Here is a 20,565-nt window from a genome sequence, read left to right as displayed (position 1 = left end):
TCGTGTCTCCATTGTCATTTGTTTCTAGGTATTTTTTAATTTCCTCTTTGATTTCTTCAGTGATCACTTCGTTATTAAGTAGTGTATTGTTTAGCCTCCATGTGTTTGTATTTTTTACAGCTCTTTTCCTGTAATTGATATCTAGTCTCATAGCATTGTGGTCAGAAAAGACACTTGATACAATTTCAATTTTCTTAAGTTTACCAAGGCTTGATTTGTGACCCAAGATATGATCTATCCTGGAGAATGTTCCATGAGCACTTGAGAAAAATGTGTATTCTGTTGTTTTTGGATGGAATGTCCTATAAATATCAATTAAGTCCATCTTGTTTAATGTATCATTTAAAGCTTGTGTTTCCTTATTTATTTTCATTTTGGAAGATCTGTCCATTGGTGAAAGTGGGGTGTTAAAGTCCCCTACTATGATTGTGTTACTGTCGATTTCTCCTTTTATGGCTGTTAGTATTTGCCTTATGTATTGAGGTGCTCCTATGTTGGGTGCATAAATATTTACAATTGTTATATCTTCTTCTTGGATCGATCCCTTGATCATTATGTAGTGTCCTTCTTTGTCTCTTCTAGTAGTCTTTATTTTAAAGTCTATTTTGTCTGATATGAGAATTGCTACTCCAGCTTTCTTTTGGTTTCCATTTGCATGGAATATCTTTTTCCATCCCCTTACTTTCAGTCTGTATGCATCTCTAGGTCTGAAGTGGGTCTCTTGTAGACAGCATATAGATGGGTCTTGTTTTTGTATCCATTCAGCCAATCTGTGTCTTTTGGTGGGAGCATTTAGTCCATTTACATTTAAGGTAATTATCGATATGTATGTTCCTATTCCCATTTTCTTAATTGTTTTGGGTTCGTTATTGTAGGTCTTTTCCTTCTGTTGTGTTTCTTGCCTAGAGAAGTTCCTTTAGCATTTGTTGTAAAGCTGGTTTGGTGGTGCTGAACTCTCTCAGCTTTTGCTTGTCTGTAAAGGTTTTAATTTCTCCATCAAATCTGAATGAGATCCTTGCTGGGTAGAGTAATCTTGGTTGCAGGTTTTTCTCCTTCATCACTTTAATTATGTCCTGCCACTCCCTTCTGGCTTGTAGAGTTTCTGCTGAGAGATCAGCTGTTATCCTGATGGGGATTCCCTTGTGTGTTATTTGTTGTTTTTGCCTTGCTGCTTTTAATATGGTTTCTTTGTGTTTAATTTTTGACAGTTTGATTAATATGTGTCTTGGCGTATTTCTCCTTGGATTTATTCTGTATGGGACTCTCTGTGCCTCCTGGACTTGATTAACTATTTCCTTTCCCATATTAGGGAAGTTTTCAACTATAATCTCTTCAAATATTTTCTCAGTCCCTTTCTTTTTCTCTTCTTCTTCTGGAACCCCTATAATTCGAATGTTGGTGCGTTTAATGTTGTCCCAGAGGTCTCTGAGACTGTCCTCTGTTCTTTTCATTCTTTTTTCTTTATTTTGCTCTGCAGCAGTTATTTCCACTATTTTATCTTCCACCTCACTTATCCGTTCTTCTGCCTCAGTTATTCTGCTATTGATCCCATCTAGAGTATTTTTTATTTCATGTATTGTGTTTTTAATCGATGCTTGATTCATCTTTAGTTCTTCTAGGTCCTTGTTAACTGTTTCTTGCATTTTGTCTATTCTATTTCCAAGATTTTGGATCTGGGAAATAGAATCTTGGATCATCTTTACCATCATTATTCTGAATTCTTTTTCAGGTAGACTGCCTATTACATCTTCATTTGTTAGGTCTGGTGGGTTTTTATCTTGTTCCTTCTCCTGCTGTGTGTTTTTCTGTCTTCTCATTTTGCTTATGTTACTGTGTTTGGGGTCTCCTTTTTGCAGGCTGCAGGTTCGTAGTTCCCGTTGTTTTTGGTGTCTGTCCCCAGTGGCTAAGGTTGGTTTAGTGGGTTGTGTAGGCTTCCTGGTGGAAGGTACTAGTGCCTGTGTTGTGATGGATGAGGCTGGATCTTGTCTTTCTGGTGGGCAGGTCCACGTCTGGTGGTGTCCAACTGCCACTTTTGAAGACCCTGGTTTCTCGCCTCAGTTTAGTCCTACGGCGTAGGCGGCGGCGTAGTCTCGCGCCCTGAAGGGGTCGTGTTGCCTATTTTTTTTTTAAAGCCAAGAAAGTGATGTGCCTGAAACTTTTTGCACTGACTGATCTGAAGTGCTGAACAAGCCAGGAAAATGCCCTTGACAGATGTCAGATTGGGGTCCCGGGTTCAGCTCCAGAAGCCCACTTTGCTGCAAGTAAGCCTTTGGCCTCTTGGATTGCCTCTGGGGCAAGGCACTGCTCCACAGTCTTTATTTTTTTTTGTAAAGTAAATAAGAAAAATTTGTTGAAATTTAGTTTTGGAACAACAGTTTAATGTTAATAATGTACTTGTATTCTAGATGGTATGGAAAGAAGTGTGTTCTGAAATGTATTTCATTTACAGCCACAAGTCCATTGTCCTGGAGCTTTAAGTCTACTGCAGATGGGAAATGTATCAGACCTGGAAATAGAGACCTATATTTTTTTAGAGGTCTAAAATATAGAGACCTATAGTTTGAGAGACTGGTCACCAGGAGAAGCAGCTAAAGCGACCAAGCTGTGCACTAGCTGTACCTTCATCACCTGGCCACAGAAATGAAGTCTCTTGGAATAGCAATGCCTTTGAGACGGTGACTCCTTACAAAGTAGTAGAAAGTTAAGGATTTCAAATAAGACTGCATTTCATGAGTAATTCACAAATATTAGTTCAATTTAGATGTTTTATTCAAAAGGAAAGAAAATTAGCCACAGTATTATTATTGGCTCTCACTGAGTTGGTAATTCAATCCTAGTTTCTCTTTCCGCTACCCATTCATCTTTTCCTTTCTCTCTCTCATCTCTCTCTCTCTCTCAGTATCACACTCTTTCTTTCTCCCTTTCTTAATTTTCACACCTGTGGATGTTTGATAACAGCCTCATTCTCATTATACAGATACGGAAACTGAAGGTCTGGGATTATTAGGGATTTATGATTTGGTAAGGAGCATAGGCTCTTAAGGTGGAAAGACATTTCAATCACAGAGTGGCCTTTCAAGAAAAAAAACTAACATATATAGTGGTTGGCAAGAGAGAGATGTGGTTGGTGTGATGAAATGATGTGCACCCTGACAACCAAGGGTCTGGGTTACAAGAAGAAAACATTTTGTTTTCTCCTTGGAGAGCCAGGAGATGTACACAGTATTGACTCATATTTAGAAAGTCCCTGGTGCATGTTATTGGTGTACAATTGTTAATGGACTCTTATCCCATCCTACAGTTGGAAGACATAAAAAGAAGTGGACAGCGGAAGAAAAGAAGAATTTGTCCTTCACGGAGATTCTAGTTTTCATTAGCCCACAACACAGATTTTGTTTCAAAGTTCAACATCCCAAAATGATATTAACTGCTATCTGACTTTATTCTTACCTTTTACATATAAATTTGACAGTATTGTTCACATTGAAAATAAAAGCTTGTTTGACATGAATAAGCTGCGGAGGTTTTTGTTTTTAACATAAATAACACTGACTCCAATGTATCTTTGTTCTATTTATTTCGGCCCACCTTACTGTCATTGAAAGGGATTTCTTTCAAGTATTTGGTAAGCCTGTTTGACATCCTTTTATAGCAGCCTCAAATAAATTAAAATATTAGATTATAAACAACTTGTGTGATGATAGAGATGGTGGCCCAGCCGGTAGTATATGTTATTGAAAGAAACTGATGGATGACCTAGCTTGCCTGGGGACCAGATGGTGCTATTGGCCCGCCATGGAGCAGCAGCATCAGCATCAGCATCAGCATCAACTGGGAACTTGTTCGAAATGCAAATTCTCAGACCCTGCCCCAGACCTACTGGATTGGATATTCTGAAGGTAGGCTGCTAGCCATCAGGTTTTGACAAGTCCTCCAAGTGCTACTGAAGCACACTAACGTTTGAGAACCACTGCTTTAGAGCAGTGGGGGAAACGTTTAACTACACCTACAGTAGAACTAGCCTTAATTCACTGACTTGGTACTATTGCAGGTAAACTGAACAGGATGGTAAGATCTGGACTGAGGAAGGTACTAGAATTCTCAGGGGCCTGAGACACAAAGACCTCCCGGAGGCAGGTGTTAGTTTCCTAGGTTTACCGTAACAAATTACCACAAAGCAGGTGGCTTAAAACAACCAAAATTTATTCTCTCACAGTTCTGGAGGCTAGGAAGCCCAAAGTCAGGGTGCCAGCGTGGTGGAGTTCTTGGTGAGGGCCCTCGTTTTGGCTTGAAGATAGCCGCCTTCTTCCTGTGGCTTCACGTTGGGTGGTGGGAGGAGAGTACCATCTATGGTCTCTTCCTGTAAGGGCAATAATCCCAATGTGTGGAGCCCAGCCTCCTGACCTAACCAAAACTGAATGACCTACCAAAGACCCAGTCTCCAAATACCATCTCCTGGGGGTGGTGTGGGGCTGGGGACGGGCTTCTCGTATGAATTTGGGAGGCAAGGGGTGTGCACATTCCAGTGCAGAGCAGGTGCTCAGCCCAGTCTTTAAAAGAATTTCTCTCTCTCTCTCTCTCTCTCTCTCTCTCTCTCTCTCTGTCTCTTTTCCCTCTCTCTCTCTGTCTTCATTTCTTGGAGGCTGCAACTGAATTGGGGAGCCCTGATGAAACACTCTCCAGCTCCTGTCTTTACTGCTTCTTCCACACTCCATTGTCACTGCATCCATATCGACTCTGTATGTCCTTTTCTAAGGAGCCTTAACAGCATTAAAACCTCCAAATTCTCTTGCTGTCTCCTGTGGGAGGTTTTAAGCGTTGCTGAGATTTGATCTATACACCTTCTCTCTCTCTCTCGTTTTTGAACTAAGTGTGTCTGTATCAGCGTGAGCTGCCCCAGGGTGGCAATTGGGGAACACATGCAGGTTCCCATACCCCAGGGCGCCGCCCTTTAGGCGCATTGTAGTTTTGCTCTTGCAGTGGTGGAATGAAAAGGAAGGGATTCCTGTGCCCTCCCAGAGGCTGAGGGTGAGCTCTACCTTTAAGGCCTCCAGGGAAACTGAAGACCTTGATCACTCATTGGACGGTGGTGCTGTCAATCCTTGGCTGCTGGCAAATGAGCTTAGAGTCGGCGCTGGAGGAAGTGGCCCCTCGTTGGCCCTTCTAAGTTTCGCCTCCCGTCACCAGCCAATCAAGCTCTTTCCCGCCCTGTGCGCAGCGGCCTCGGCCCAGTCTCGCCGGGGCGCTCGGCGGGCAGGCCGTCTGCTCTTGCCGTAGCGGGGCTCCCAGAGGCATTTTCTCCGACTCTGGTGCCCTGGGCAGCCGGCTTCTCTGCAGCCCCCACCCCGTCCCGGAGGCCCCGCTGCCAACAGCGTCCCCTCCCTCAGCGACACCCAGCCCGGTGGCCGCCATCTTCCCCGCGGTCGTCAGTGCAGCCCGATCCGTGTCTGGCGTGTCCCTCCTGCCATGTCTGCCACCGAGGAGCGTGGGCCGATCCCAGTTGGCCAGGACGGAGCTGGAGGCGGGGCGGGTGGCGACCCCAGTCCCCTCGGGGTCCGTGCCTCCCTTTCGGGAGGGATGGATGGAGTCGAGGGGGACGCGGCCCTTCTGGCTTCCCTGGGGCTCTCCAGAGCCCTTCACGGGGAGGATGGTGGGCAGGAGGCCGCTCAGGCCGCAGTGGAAGAAGACTGGGATGCAGAGCTGGTGGAGGAGGAGGAGGAGGAGGAAGAGCTTGAATTAGACATCGAGGACCAGGAAGAGGCTGAGTACCAGTCAGAAGAGGGGGAGGAAACTGAGGAAGAGGTCGAGGAGGAGGAAGAGACAGAAGAGGAGGACGAGCATGGGCAGGGAGGCGCGGGAGTGGTCGCGGGCCATGGGGCGCCCGCGGCGCAGTTTCAGTCCCTGCGCCAGGATGTGGCCCATTGCCTTGTGCCCCACGGCCACTACCACGTCCGTGTCGTGGCCAGGCCCCACGCCGAATTCGTGATGGTCAGTCGCTGCTCGCGACGGCCCTCGGACCCTGCAGGGGATGCCGCGCCTCCTCAGGGTCAGAAAGCCCTGGGAGAGACAGGTGAGGTCTGGGGGGGCGAGTACCAGGCAGAGGGCCCCCCGCCCTGGGAGCTGTGGGAACCTGCAGAGGGGGCGGCATCCCAGAAGGCAGAGGAACCTGCGGCGGCGGTAGTGGAGGCCGAGTCCTGGGCGTGCGAGGTCCTGGCTGATGGCTCCGAGTCCTGGGAGGCTGGGGCGTGTGGACCCGACGACGGGGCCGAGGCTGGTGAGGGGCTGCCCAGTCCCCTGTCCCTTGCAGCCCCTGACTGGGCATCGGCCTCAAAGGCAGGGTGCACTCAGCGCTGGCCTCTGGCAGTTAAGCAGCGGGTCAAAGCTCTCAGAAACCTTCAGGCACGATATGCACAAGTAGAAGCCCAATTCTCTAAAGAACTTTAGGATCTTGAGAAAAAGTGTGCTGCCTTCTACGAACTGAAGGGCAAACGAATGGCATACCTCACTTTTGGTTGACGGGCTTCTAAAAATGTTAAGATTCTTAGTAGGATGACCTGAGAAAATGATGAAGTGGCACAGGGGCACTTTTCAGTGGTTGAGGAATCAATGAGGTTCGCGGTAGAATTTGTCTTGAAATGGGGTCAACATTTTCCAGTGACGGTCTGGCAGAAACATACAAAATTGCTCTCAGGATCAAATGATTTCGATCCCTTCTCCAAAGGGCCAGAAATAATCAGCAGCACAGTGTGTGTGAGATCTCCTGGAAAGAGGGGGGAAATGTTGTGAAAACTGTCAAGCAGCAGAAGTGTGAGGGCCAAGGAAGTGCTGTATCAACCAGTAGGAAGATGACCAGCTAGTCTTCTTATTTATTTATTTATTTTCTGACATATTTCTCTTCTCCAGATCCTCCTGAGAGCAGAGAACTAGATTCTGCTGCTGATTTTAAATCGGGAAATGTTTCCCACCACCTTGGGATGCCAAAGTCCGTATCATTCGACACTAAAGAAGAGAGTGAATATCATTATGAAAATGCTGAGGAAGAGAAAGAGGATGGAGATGAAAAAGCAGAAGAAGGACCGAAGCTGGATATGGTCTCAGCAGAGGGCAGCTCTGGAGAATACAAGGTATTATTGTATAGTGCCACCGGTCCTGACATATACCTGTTACTGACAGCTTTATGTTTTGTTTTGTTTACATCCTTAATCTATTTTTTGTTTATCTTTTTAACATCTTTATGGGAGTATAATTGCTTTACAGGGGTGTGTTAGTTTCTGCTTTATAACAAAGTGAGTCACCTATAGTATACCTATATCCCCATTTCTCTTCCCACTTGCGTCTCCCTCCCACCCGTCTAGGTGGTCACAGAGCTCCGAGCTGATCTCCCTGTGCTACGCAGCTGCTTCCCACGAGCTATCTATCATGTTTTTATTTTTTTATTTTTTTTTTGCCACTTTTATTTATTTTATTTTTTTTTAATTTTTTAATTAGTTTCTGCTTTATAACAAAGTGAATCAGTCATACATATACATCTGTTCCCACATCCCTTCCCTCATGCATCTCCCTCCCTCCCACCCTCCCCATCCCACCCCTCCAGGCGGTCACAAAGCACTGAGCTGATCTCCCTGTGCTCTGTGGCTGCTTCCCACTATCTCTCTACCTTACGTTTGGTAGTGTATATATGTCCATGCCTCTCTTTCGCTTTGTCACAGCTTACCCTTCCCCCTCCCCATATCCTCAAGTCCATTCTCAAGTAGGTCTGTGTCTTTATTCCCGTTTTGCCCCTAGGTCCTTCATGACTTTTTTTTTTTTAAAATTCCGTATATATGTGTTAGCATACGGTATTTGTCTTTCTCTTTCTGACTTACTTCACTCTGTATGACAGACTCTAGGTCTATCCACCTCATTACAAATAGCTCAGTTTCGTTTCTTTTTATGGCTGAGTAATATTCCATTGTATATATGTGCCACATCTTCTTTATCCATTCATCCGATGATGGACACTTAGGTTGTTTCCAGCTCCGGGCTATTGTGAATAGAGCTGCAATGAACATTTTGGTACATGTCTCTTTTGGAGTTATGGTTTTCTCAGGGTATATGCCTAGTAGTGGGATTGCTGGGTCATATGGTAGTTCTATTTTTAGTTTTTTAAGGAACCTCCATACTGTTCTCCATAGTGGCTGTACCAATTCACATTCCCACCAGCAGTGCAAGAGTGTTCCCTTTTTTCCACACCCTCTCCAGCATTTATTGTTTCTAGATTTCTTGATGATGGCCATTCTGACTGGTGTGAGATGATATCTCATTGTAGTTTTGATTTGCATTTCTCTAATGATTAATGATGTTGAGCATTCTTTCATGTGTTTGTTGGCAGTCTGTATATCTTCTTTGGAGAAATGCCTATTTAAGTCTTCTGCCCATTTTTGGATTGGGTTGTTTGTTTTTTTGCTATTGAGCTGCATGAGCTGTTTATAAATTTTGGAGATTAATCCTTTGTCAGTTGCTTCATTTGCAAATATTTTCTCCCATTCTGAGGGTTGTCTTTTGGTCTTGTTTATGGTTTCCTTTGCTGTGCAAAAGCTTTGAAGTTTCATTAGGTCCCATTTGTTTATCTTTGTTTTTATTTCCATTTCTCTAGGAGGTGGGTCCAAAAGGATCTTGCTGTGATTTATGTCATAGAGTGTTCTACCTATGTTTTCCTCTAAGAGTTTGATAGTTTCTGGCCTTACATTTAAGTCTTTAATCCATTTTGAGCTTATTTTTGTGTATGGTGTTAGGGAATGATCTAATCTCAGACTTTTACATGTCCCTGTCCAGTTTTCCCAGCACCACTTATTGAAGAGGCTGTCCTTTCTCCACTGTACATTCCTGCCTCCTTTATCAAAGATAAGTTGGCCATATGTGCGTGGGTTTATCTCTGGGCTTTCTATCCTGATCCACTGATCTATCTTTCTGTTTTTATGCCAGTACCAGACTGTCTTAATTACTGTAGCTTTGTAGTATAGTCTGAAGTCAGGGAGCCTGATTCCTCCAGCTCCGTTTTTCGTTCTCAAGATTGCTTTGGCTATTCGGGGTCTTTTGTTTTTCCAAACAAATTTTGAAATTTTTTGTTCTAGTTCTGTGAAAAATGCCAGTGGTAGTTTGATAGGGATTGCATTGAATCTGTAGATTGCTTTGGGTAGTAGAGTCATTTTCACAATATTGATTCTTCCAATCCAGGAGCATGGTATATCTCTCCATCTATTTGTATCATCTTTAATTTCTTTCATCAGTGTCTTATAATTTTCTGCATACAGGTCTTTTGTCTCCTTAGGTAGGTTTGTTCCTAGATATTTTATTCTTTTTGTTGCAATGGTAAATGGGAGTGTTTTCTTGATTTCATTTTCAGATTTTTCATCATTAGTGTACAGGAATGCCAGAGATTTCTGTACATTAATTTTGTATCCTGCTACTTTACCAAATTCATTGATTAGTTCTAGTAGTTTTTCGGTAGCATCTTTAGGATTCTCTATGTATAGTATCATGTCATCTGCAAACAGTGACAGCTTTACTTCTTCTTTTCCAATTTGGATTCCTTTTATTTCCTTTTCTTCTCTGATTGCTGTGGCTAAAACTTCCAAAACTATGTTGAATAAGAGTGGTGAGAGTGGGCAGCCTTGTCTTGTTCCTGATCTTAGTGGAAATGGTTTCAGTTTTTCACCATTGAGGACAATGTTGGCTGTGGGTTTGTCATATATGGCCTTTATGATGTTGAGGAAAGTTCCCTCTATGCCTACTTTCTGCAGGGTTTTTATCATAAATGGGTGTTGAATTTTGTCGAAAGCTTTCTCTGCATCTATTGAGATGATCATATGGTTTTTCTCCTTCAACTTGTTAATATGGTGTATCACATTGATTGATTTGCGTATATTGAAGAATCCTTGCATTCCTGGAATAAACCCCACTTGATCATGGTGTATGATCCTTTTAATGTGCTGTTGGATTCTGTTTGCTAGTATTTTGTTGAGGATTTTTGCATCTATGTTCATCAGTGATATTGGCCTGTAGTTTTCTTTCTTTGTGACATCCTTGCCTGGTTTTGGTATCAAGGTGATGGTGGCCTCGTAGAATGAGTTTGGGAGTGTTCCTTCCTCTGATATTGTTTGGAAGAGTTTGAGAAGGATGGGTGTTAGCTCTTCTCTAAATGTTTGATAGAATTCGCCTGTGAAGCCATCTGGTCCTGGGCTTTTGTTTGATGGAAGATTTTTAATCACAGTTTCAATTTCAGTGCTTGTGATTGGTCTGTTCATATTTTCTATTTCTTCCTGAGTCAGTCTTGGCAGGTTGTGCATTTCTAAGAATTTGTCCATCTCTTCCAGGTTGTCCATTTTATGGGCATAGAGTTGCTTGTAGTAATCTCTCATGATCTTTTGTATTTCTGCAGTGTCAGTTGTTACTTCTCCTTTTTCATTTCTAATTCTATTGATTTGAGTCTTCTCCCTTCTTTTCTTGATGAGTCTGGCTAATGGTTTATCAATTTTGTTTATCTTCTCAAAGAACCAGCTTTTAGTTTTATTGATCTTTGCTATCGTTTCCTTCATTTCTTTTTCATTTATTTCTGATCTGATTTTTATGATTTCTTTCCTTCTGCTAACTTTGGGGTGTTTTTGTTCTTCTTTCCCTAATTGCTTTAGGTGCAAGGTTAGGTTGTTTATTCGAGATGTTTCCTGTTTCTTAAGGTGGGATTGTATTGCTATAAACTTCCCTCTTAGAACTGCTTTTGCTGCATCCCATAGGTTTTGGGTCGTCGTGTCTCCATTGTCATTTGTTTCTAGGTATTTTTTAATTTCCTCTTTGATTTCTTCAGTGATCACTTCGTTATTAAGTAGTGTATTGTTTAGCCTCCATGTGTCTGTATTTTTTACAGCTCTTTTCCTGTAATTGATATCTAGTCTCATAGCATTGTGGTCAGAAAAGACACTTGATACAATTTCAATTTTCTTAAGTTTACCAAGGCTTGATTTGTGACCCAAGATATGATCTATCCTGGAGAATGTTCCATGAGCACTTGAGAAAAATGTGTATTCTGTTGTTTTTGGATGGAATGTCCTATAAATATCAATTAAGTCCATCTTGTTTAATGTATCATTTAAAGCTTGTGTTTCCTTATTTATTTTCATTTTGGAAGATCTGTCCATTGGTGAAAGTGGGGTGTTAAAGTCCCCTACTATGATTGTGTTACTGTCGATTTCTCCTTTTATGGCTGTTAGTATTTGCCTTATGTATTGAGGTGCTCCTATGTTGGGTGCATAAATATTTACAATTGTTATATCTTCTTCTTGGATCGATCCCTTGATCATTATGTAGTGTCCTTCTTTGTCTCTTCTAGTAGTCTTTATTTTAAAGTCTATTTTGTCTGATATGAGAATTGCTACTCCAGCTTTCTTTTGGTTTCCATTTGCATGGAATATCTTTTTCCATCCCCTTACTTTCAGTCTGTATGCATCTCTAGGTCTGAAGTGGGTCTCTTGTAGACAGCATATAGATGGGTCTTGTTTTTGTATCCGTTCAGCCAATCTGTGTCTTTTGGTGGGAGCATTTAGTCCATTTACATTTAAGGTAATTATCGATATGTATGTTCCTATTCCCATTTTCTTAATTGTTTTGGGTTCGTTATTGTAGGTCTTTTCCTTCTGTTGTGTTTCTTGCCTAGAGAAGTTCCTTTAGCATTTGTTGTAAAGCTGGTTTGGTGGTGCTGAACTCTCTCAGCTTTTGCTTGTCTGTAAAGGTTTTAATTTCTCCATCAAATCTGAATGAGATCCTTGCTGGGTAGAGTAATCTTGGTTGCAGGTTTTTCTCCTTCATCACTTTAATTATGTCCTGCCACTCCCTTCTGGCTTGTAGAGTTTCTGCTGAGAGATCAGCTGTTATCCTGATGGGGATTCCCTTGTGTGTTATTTGTTGTTTTTGCCTTGCTGCTTTTAATATGGTTTCTTTGTGTTTAATTTTTGACAGTTTGATTAATATGTGTCTTGGCGTATTTCTCCTTGGATTTATTCTGTATGGGACTCTCTGTGCCTCCTGGACTTGATTAACTATTTCCTTTCCCATATTAGGGAAGTTTTCAACTATAATCTCTTCAAATATTTTCTCAGTCCCTTTCTTTTTCTCTTCTTCTTCTGGAACCCCTATAATTCGAATGTTGGTGCGTTTAATGTTGTCCCAGAGGTCTCTGAGACTGTCCTCTGTTCTTTTCATTCTTTTTTCTTTATTTTGCTCTGCAGCAGTTATTTCCACTATTTTATCTTCCACCTCACTTATCCGTTCTTCTGCCTCAGTTATTCTGCTATTGATCCCATCTAGAGTATTTTTTATTTCATGTATTGTGTTTTTAATCGATGCTTGATTCATCTTTAGTTCTTCTAGGTCCTTGTTAACTGTTTCTTGCATTTTGTCTATTCTATTTCCAAGATTTTGGATCTGGGAAATAGAATCTTGGATCATCTTTACCATCATTATTCTGAATTCTTTTTCAGGTAGACTGCCTATTACATCTTCATTTGTTAGGTCTGGTGGGTTTTTATCTTGTTCCTTCTCCTGCTGTGTGTTTTTCTGTCTTCTCATTTTGCTTATGTTACTGTGTTTGGGGTCTCCTTTTTGCAGGCTGCAGGTTCGTAGTTCCCGTTGTTTTTGGTGTCTGTCCCCAGTGGCTAAGGTTGGTTTAGTGGGTTGTGTAGGCTTCCTGGTGGAAGGTACTAGTGCCTGTGTTGTGATGGATGAGGCTGGATCTTGTCTTTCTGGTGGGCAGGTCCACGTCTGGTGGTGTCCAACTGCCACTTTTGAAGACCCTGGTTTCTCGCCTCAGTTTAGTCCTACGGCGTAGGCGGCGGCGTAGTCTCGCGCCCTGAAGGGGTCGTGTTGCCTATTTTTTTTTTAAAGCCAAGAAAGTGATGTGCCTGAAACTTTTTGCACTGACTGATCTGAAGTGCTGAACAAGCCAGGAAAATGCCCTTGACAGATGTCAGATTGGGGTCCCGGGTTCAGCTCCAGAAGCCCACTTTGCTGCAAGTAAGCCTTTGGCCTCTTGGATTGCCTCTGGGGCAAGGCACTGCTCCACAGTCTTTATTTTTTTTTGTAAAGTAAATAAGAAAAATTTGTTGAAATTTAGTTTTGGAACAACAGTTTAATGTTAATAATGTACTTGTATTCTAGATGGTATGGAAAGAAGTGTGTTCTGAAATGTATTTCATTTACAGCCACAAGTCCATTGTCCTGGAGCTTTAAGTCTACTGCAGATGGGAAATGTATCAGACCTGGAAATAGAGACCTATATTTTTTTAGAGGTCTAAAATATAGAGACCTATAGTTTGAGAGACTGGTCACCAGGAGAAGCAGCTAAAGCGACCAAGCTGTGCACTAGCTGTACCTTCATCACCTGGCCACAGAAATGAAGTCTCTTGGAATAGCAATGCCTTTGAGACGGTGACTCCTTACAAAGTAGTAGAAAGTTAAGGATTTCAAATAAGACTGCATTTCATGAGTAATTCACAAATATTAGTTCAATTTAGATGTTTTATTCAAAAGGAAAGAAAATTAGCCACAGTATTATTATTGGCTCTCACTGAGTTGGTAATTCAATCCTAGTTTCTCTTTCCGCTACCCATTCATCTTTTCCTTTCTCTCTCTCATCTCTCTCTCTCTCTCAGTATCACACTCTTTCTTTCTCCCTTTCTTAATTTTCACACCTGTGGATGTTTGATAACAGCCTCATTCTCATTATACAGATACGGAAACTGAAGGTCTGGGATTATTAGGGATTTATGATTTGGTAAGGAGCATAGGCTCTTAAGGTGGAAAGACATTTCAATCACAGAGTGGCCTTTCAAGAAAAAAAACTAACATATATAGTGGTTGGCAAGAGAGAGATGTGGTTGGTGTGATGAAATGATGTGCACCCTGACAACCAAGGGTCTGGGTTACAAGAAGAAAACATTTTGTTTTCTCCTTGGAGAGCCAGGAGATGTACACAGTATTGACTCATATTTAGAAAGTCCCTGGTGCATGTTATTGGTGTACAATTGTTAATGGACTCTTATCCCATCCTACAGTTGGAAGACATAAAAAGAAGTGGACAGCGGAAGAAAAGAAGAATTTGTCCTTCACGGAGATTCTAGTTTTCATTAGCCCACAACACAGATTTTGTTTCAAAGTTCAACATCCCAAAATGATATTAACTGCTATCTGACTTTATTCTTACCTTTTACATATAAATTTGACAGTATTGTTCACATTGAAAATAAAAGCTTGTTTGACATGAATAAGCTGCGGAGGTTTTTGTTTTTAACATAAATAACACTGACTCCAATGTATCTTTGTTCTATTTATTTCGGCCCACCTTACTGTCATTGAAAGGGATTTCTTTCAAGTATTTGGTAAGCCTGTTTGACATCCTTTTATAGCAGCCTCAAATAAATTAAAATATTAGATTATAAACAACTTGTGTGATGATAGAGATGGTGGCCCAGCCGGTAGTATATGTTATTGAAAGAAACTGATGGATGACCTAGCTTGCCTGGGGACCAGATGGTGCTATTGGCCCGCCATGGAGCAGCAGCATCAGCATCAGCATCAGCATCAACTGGGAACTTGTTCGAAATGCAAATTCTCAGACCCTGCCCCAGACCTACTGGATTGGATATTCTGAAGGTAGGCTGCTAGCCATCAGGTTTTGACAAGTCCTCCAAGTGCTACTGAAGCACACTAACGTTTGAGAACCACTGCTTTAGAGCAGTGGGGGAAACGTTTAACTACACCTACAGTAGAACTAGCCTTAATTCACTGACTTGGTACTATTGCAGGTAAACTGAACAGGATGGTAAGATCTGGACTGAGGAAGGTACTAGAATTCTCAGGGGCCTGAGACACAAAGACCTCCCGGAGGCAGGTGTTAGTTTCCTAGGTTTACCGTAACAAATTACCACAAAGCAGGTGGCTTAAAACAACCAAAATTTATTCTCTCACAGTTCTGGAGGCTAGGAAGCCCAAAGTCAGGGTGCCAGCGTGGTGGAGTTCTTGGTGAGGGCCCTCGTTTTGGCTTGAAGATAGCCGCCTTCTTCCTGCGGCTTCACGTTGGGTGGTGGGAGGAGAGTACCATCTATGGTCTCTTCCTGTAAGGGCAATAATCCCAATGTGTGGAGCCCAGCCTCCTGACCTAACCAAAACTGAATGACCTACCAAAGACCCAGTCTCCAAATACCATCTCCTGGGGGTGGTGTGGGGCTGGGGACGGGCTTCTCGTATGAATTTGGGAGGCAAGGGGTGTGCACATTCCAGTGCAGAGCAGGTGCTCAGCCCAGTCTTTAAAAGAATTTCTCTCTCTCTCTCTCTCTCTCTCTCTCTGTCTCTTTTCCCTCTCTCTCTCTGTCTTCATTTCTTGGAGGCTGCAACTGAATTGGGGAGCCCTGATGAAACACTCTCCAGCTCCTGTCTTTACTGCTTCTTCCACACTCCATTGTCACTGCATCCATATCGACTCTGTATGTCCTTTTCTAAGGAGCCTTAACAGCATTAAAACCTCCAAATTCTCTTGCTGTCTCCTGTGGGAGGTTTTAAGCGTTGCTGAGATTTGATCTATACACCTTCTCTCTCTCTCTCGTTTTTGAACTAAGTGTGTCTGTATCAGCGTGAGCTGCCCCAGGGTGGCAATTGGGGAACACATGCAGGTTCCCATACCCCAGGGCGCCGCCCTTTAGGCGCATTGTAGTTTTGCTCTTGCAGTGGTGGAATGAAAAGGAAGGGATTCCTGTGCCCTCCCAGAGGCTGAGGGTGAGCTCTACCTTTAAGGCCTCCAGGGAAACTGAAGACCTTGATCACTCATTGGACGGTGGTGCTGTCAATCCTTGGCTGCTGGCAAATGAGATTAGAGTCGGCGCTGGAGGAAGTGGCCCCTCGTTGGCCCTTCTAAGTTTCGCCTCCCGTCACCAGCCAATCAAGCTCTTTCCCGCCCTGTGCGCAGCGGCCTCGGCCCAGTCTCGCCGGGGCGCTCGGCGGGCAGGCCGTCTGCTCTTGCCGTAGCGGGGCTCCCAGAGGCATTTTCTCCGACTCTGGTGCCCTGGGCAGCCGGCTTCTCTGCAGCCCCCACCCCGTCCCGGAGGCCCCGCTGCCAACAGCGTCCCCTCCCTCAGCGACACCCAGCCCGGTGGCCGCCATCTTCCCCGCGGTCGTCAGTGCAGCCCGATCCGTGTCTGGCGTGTCCCTCCTGCCATGTCTGCCACCGAGGAGCGTGGGCCGATCCCAGTTGGCCAGGACGGAGCTGGAGGCGGGGCGGGTGGCGACCCCAGTCCCCTCGGGGTCCGTGCCTCCCTTTCGGGAGGGATGGATGGAGTCGAGGGGGACGCGGCCCTTCTGGCTTCCCTGGGGCTCTCCAGAGCCCTTCACGGGGAGGATGGTGGGCAGGAGGCCGCTCAGGCCGCAGTGGAAGAAGACTGGGATGCAGAGCTGGTGGAGGAGGAGGAGGAGGAGGAAGAGCTTGAATTAGACATCGAGGACCAGGAAGAGGCTGAGTACCAGTCAGAAGAGGGGGAGGAAACTGAGGAAGAGGTCGAGGAGGAGGAAGAGACAGAAGAGGAGGACGAGCATGGGCAGGGAGGCGCGGGAGTGGTCGCGGGCCATGGGGCGCCCGCGGCGCAGTTTCAGTCCCTGCGCCGGGATGTGGCCCATTGCCTTGTGCCCCACGGCCACTACCACGTCCGTGTCGTGGCCAGGCCCCACGCCGAATTCGTGATGGTCAGTCGCTGCTCGCGACGGCCCTCGGACCCTGCAGGGGATGCCGCGCCTCCTCAGGGTCAGAAAGCCCTGGGAGAGACAGGTGAGGTCTGGGGGGGCGAGTACCAGGCAGAGGGCCCCCCGCCCTGGGAGCTGTGGGAACCTGCAGAGGGGGCGGCATCCCAGAAGGCAGAGGAACCTGCGGCGGCGGTAGTGGAGGCCGAGTCCTGGGCGTGCGAGGTCCTGGCTGATGGCTCCGAGTCCTGGGAGGCTGGGGCGTGTGGACCCGACGACGGGGCCGAGGCTGGTGAGGGGCTGCCCAGTCCCCTGTCCCTTGCAGCCCCTGACTGGGCATCGGCCTCAAAGGCAGGGTGCACTCAGCGCTGGCCTCTGGCAGTTAAGCAGCGGGTCAAAGCTCTCAGAAACCTTCAGGCACGATATGCACAAGTAGAAGCCCAATTCTCTAAAGAACTTTAGGATCTTGAGAAAAAGTGTGCTGCCTTCTACGAACTGAAGGGCAAACGAATGGCATACCTCACTTTTGGTTGACGGGCTTCTAAAAATGTTAAGATTCTTAGTAGGATGACCTGAGAAAATGATGAAGTGGCACAGGGGCACTTTTCAGTGGTTGAGGAATCAATGAGGTTCGCGGTAGAATTTGTCTTGAAATGGGGTCAACATTTTCCAGTGACGGTCTGGCAGAAACATACAAAATTGCTCTCAGGATCAAATGATTTCGATCCCTTCTCCAAAGGGCCAGAAATAATCAGCAGCACAGTGTGTGTGAGATCTCCTGGAAAGAGGGGGGAAATGTTGTGAAAACTGTCAAGCAGCAGAAGTGTGAGGGCCAAGGAAGTGCTGTATCAACCAGTAGGAAGATGACCAGCTAGTCTTCTTATTTATTTATTTATTTTCTGACATATTTCTCTTCTCCAGATCCTCCTGAGAGCAGAGAACTAGATTCTGCTGCTGATTTTAAATCGGGAAATGTTTCCCACCACCTTGGGATGCCAAAGTCCGTATCATTCGACACTAAAGAAGAGAGTGAATATCATTATGAAAATGCTGAGGAAGAGAAAGAGGATGGAGATGAAAAAGCAGAAGAAGGACCGAAGCTGGATATGGTCTCAGCAGAGGGCAGCTCTGGAGAATACAAGGTATTATTGTATAGTGCCACCGGTCCTGACATATACCTGTTACTGACAGCTTTATGTTTTGTTTTGTTTACATCCTTAATCTATTTTTTGTTTATCTTTTTAACATCTTTATGGGAGTATAATTGCTTTACAGGGGTGTGTTAGTTTCTGCTTTATAACAAAGTGAGTCACCTATAGTATACCTATATCCCCATTTCTCTTCCCACTTGCGTCTCCCTCCCACCCGTCTAGGTGGTCACAGAGCTCCGAGCTGATCTCCCTGTGCTACGCAGCTGCTTCCCACGAGCTATCTATCATGTTTTTATTTTTTTATTTTTTTTTTGCCACTTTTATTTATTTTATTTTTTTTTAATTTTTTAATTAGTTTCTGCTTTATAACAAAGTGAATCAGTCATACATATACATCTGTTCCCACATCCCTTCCCTCATGCATCTCCCTCCCTCCCACCCTCCCCATCCCACCCCTCCAGGCGGTCACAAAGCACTGAGCTGATCTCCCTGTGCTCTGTGGCTGCTTCCCACTATCTCTCTACCTTACGTTTGGTAGTGTATATATGTCCATGCCTCTCTTTCGCTTTGTCACAGCTTACCCTTCCCCCTCCCCATATCCTCAAGTCCATTCTCAAGTAGGTCTGTGTCTTTATTCCCGTTTTGCCCCTAGGTCCTTCATGACTTTTTTTTTTTTTAAATTCCGTATATATGTGTTAGCATACGGTATTTGTCTTTCTCTTTCTGACTTACTTCACTCTGTATGACAGACTCTAGGTCTATCCACCTCATTACAAATAGCTCAGTTTCGTTTCTTTTTATGGCTGAGTAATATTCCATTGTATATATGTGCCACATCTTCTTTATCCATTCATCCGATGATGGACACTTAGGTTGTTTCCAGCTCCGGGCTATTGTGAATAGAGCTGCAATGAACATTTTGGTACATGTCTCTTTTGGAGTTATGGTTTTCTCAGGGTATATGCCTAGTAGTGGGATTGCTGGGTCATATGGTAGTTCTATTTTTAGTTTTTTAAGGAACCTCCATACTGTTCTCCATAGTGGCTGTACCAATTCACATTCCCACCAGCAGTGCAAGAGTGTTCCCTTTTTTCCACACCCTCTCCAGCATTTATTGTTTCTAGATTTCTTGATGATGGCCATTCTGACTGGTGTGAGATGATATCTCATTGTAGTTTTGATTTGCATTTCTCTAATGATTAATGATGTTGAGCATTCTTTCATGTGTTTGTTGGCAGTCTGTATATCTTCTTTGGAGAAATGCCTATTTAAGTCTTCTGCCCATTTTTGGATTGGGTTGTTTGTTTTTTTGCTATTGAGCTGCATGAGCTGTTTATAAATTTTGGAGATTAATCCTTTGTCAGTTGCTTCATTTGCAAATATTTTCTCCCATTCTGAGGGTTGTCTTTTGGTCTTGTTTATGGTTTCCTTTGCTGTGCAAAAGCTTTGAAGTTTCATTAGGTCCCATTTGTTTATCTTTGTTTTTATTTCCATTTCTCTAGGAGGTGGGTCCAAAAGGATCTTGCTGTGATTTATGTCATAGAGTGTTCTACCTATGTTTTCCTCTAAGAGTTTGATAGTTTCTGGCCTTACATTTAAGTCTTTAATCCATTTTGAGCTTATTTTTGTGTATGGTGTTAGGGAATGATCTAATCTCAGACTTTTACATGTCCCTGTCCAGTTTTCCCAGCACCACTTATTGAAGAGGCTGTCCTTTCTCCACTGTACATTCCTGCCTCCTTTATCAAAGATAAGTTGGCCATATGTGCGTGGGTTTATCTCTGGGCTTTCTATCCTGATCCACTGATCTATCTTTCTGTTTTTATGCCAGTACCAGACTGTCTTAATTACTGTAGCTTTGTAGTATAGTCTGAAGTCAGGGAGCCTGATTCCTCCAGCTCCGTTTTTCGTTCTCAAGATTGCTTTGGCTATTCGGGGTCTTTTGTTTTTCCAAACAAATTTTGAAATTTTTTGTTCTAGTTCTGTGAAAAATGCCAGTGGTAGTTTGATAGGGATTGCATTGAATCTGTAGATTGCTTTGGGTAGTAGAGTCATTTTCACAATATTGATTCTTCCAATCCAGGAGCATGGTATATCTCTCCATCTATTTGTATCATCTTTAATTTCTTTCATCAGTGTCTTATAATTTTCTGCATACAGGTCTTTTGTCTCCTTAGGTAGGTTTGTTCCTAGATATTTTATTCTTTTTGTTGCAATGGTAAATGGGAGTGTTTTCTTGATTTCATTTTCAGATTTTTCATCATTAGTGTACAGGAATGCCAGAGATTTCTGTACATTAATTTTGTATCCTGCTACTTTACCAAATTCATTGATTAGTTCTAGTAGTTTTTCGGTAGCATCTTTAGGATTCTCTATGTATAGTATCATGTCATCTGCAAACAGTGACAGCTTTACTTCTTCTTTTCCAATTTGGATTCCTTTTATTTCCTTTTCTTCTCTGATTGCTGTGGCTAAAACTTCCAAAACTATGTTGAATAAGAGTGGTGAGAGTGGGCAGCCTTGTCTTGTTCCTGATCTTAGTGGAAATGGTTTCAGTTTTTCACCATTGAGGACAATGTTGGCTGTGGGTTTGTCATATATGGCCTTTATGATGTTGAGGAAAGTTCCCTCTATGCCTACTTTCTGCAGGGTTTTTATC

The 20,565-nt window shown here is 43.7% G+C and overlaps 1 protein-coding gene across 1 annotated transcript in view; it reads left to right on the top strand.

Annotated features, from left to right (window-relative positions):
• Window positions 1-3,382, top strand: part of LOC308608756 (uncharacterized protein) — a 59,861-nt gene extending 56,479 nt beyond the window's left edge. Inside the window, exon 3 of the mRNA XM_081222062.1 lies at window positions 3,302-3,382. Coding sequence (XP_081078188.1) covers window positions 3,302-3,367 — 66 coding nt within the window. The 3' untranslated portion in view covers window positions 3,368-3,382. The remainder of the gene's footprint in view (window positions 1-3,301) is intronic.
• The last annotated feature ends 17,183 nt before the right edge of the window (window positions 3,383-20,565 follow it).

The sequence above is a fragment of the Mesoplodon bidens genome (genome assembly GCF_964165515.1).
Source record: "Mesoplodon bidens genome assembly, chromosome: X".
In the NCBI taxonomy this organism is placed as follows: domain Eukaryota; kingdom Metazoa; phylum Chordata; class Mammalia; order Artiodactyla; family Ziphiidae; genus Mesoplodon; species Mesoplodon bidens.
Note: the sequence above shows the minus strand (reverse complement) of the source record. Positions and strands in the feature narration are given on the sequence as shown.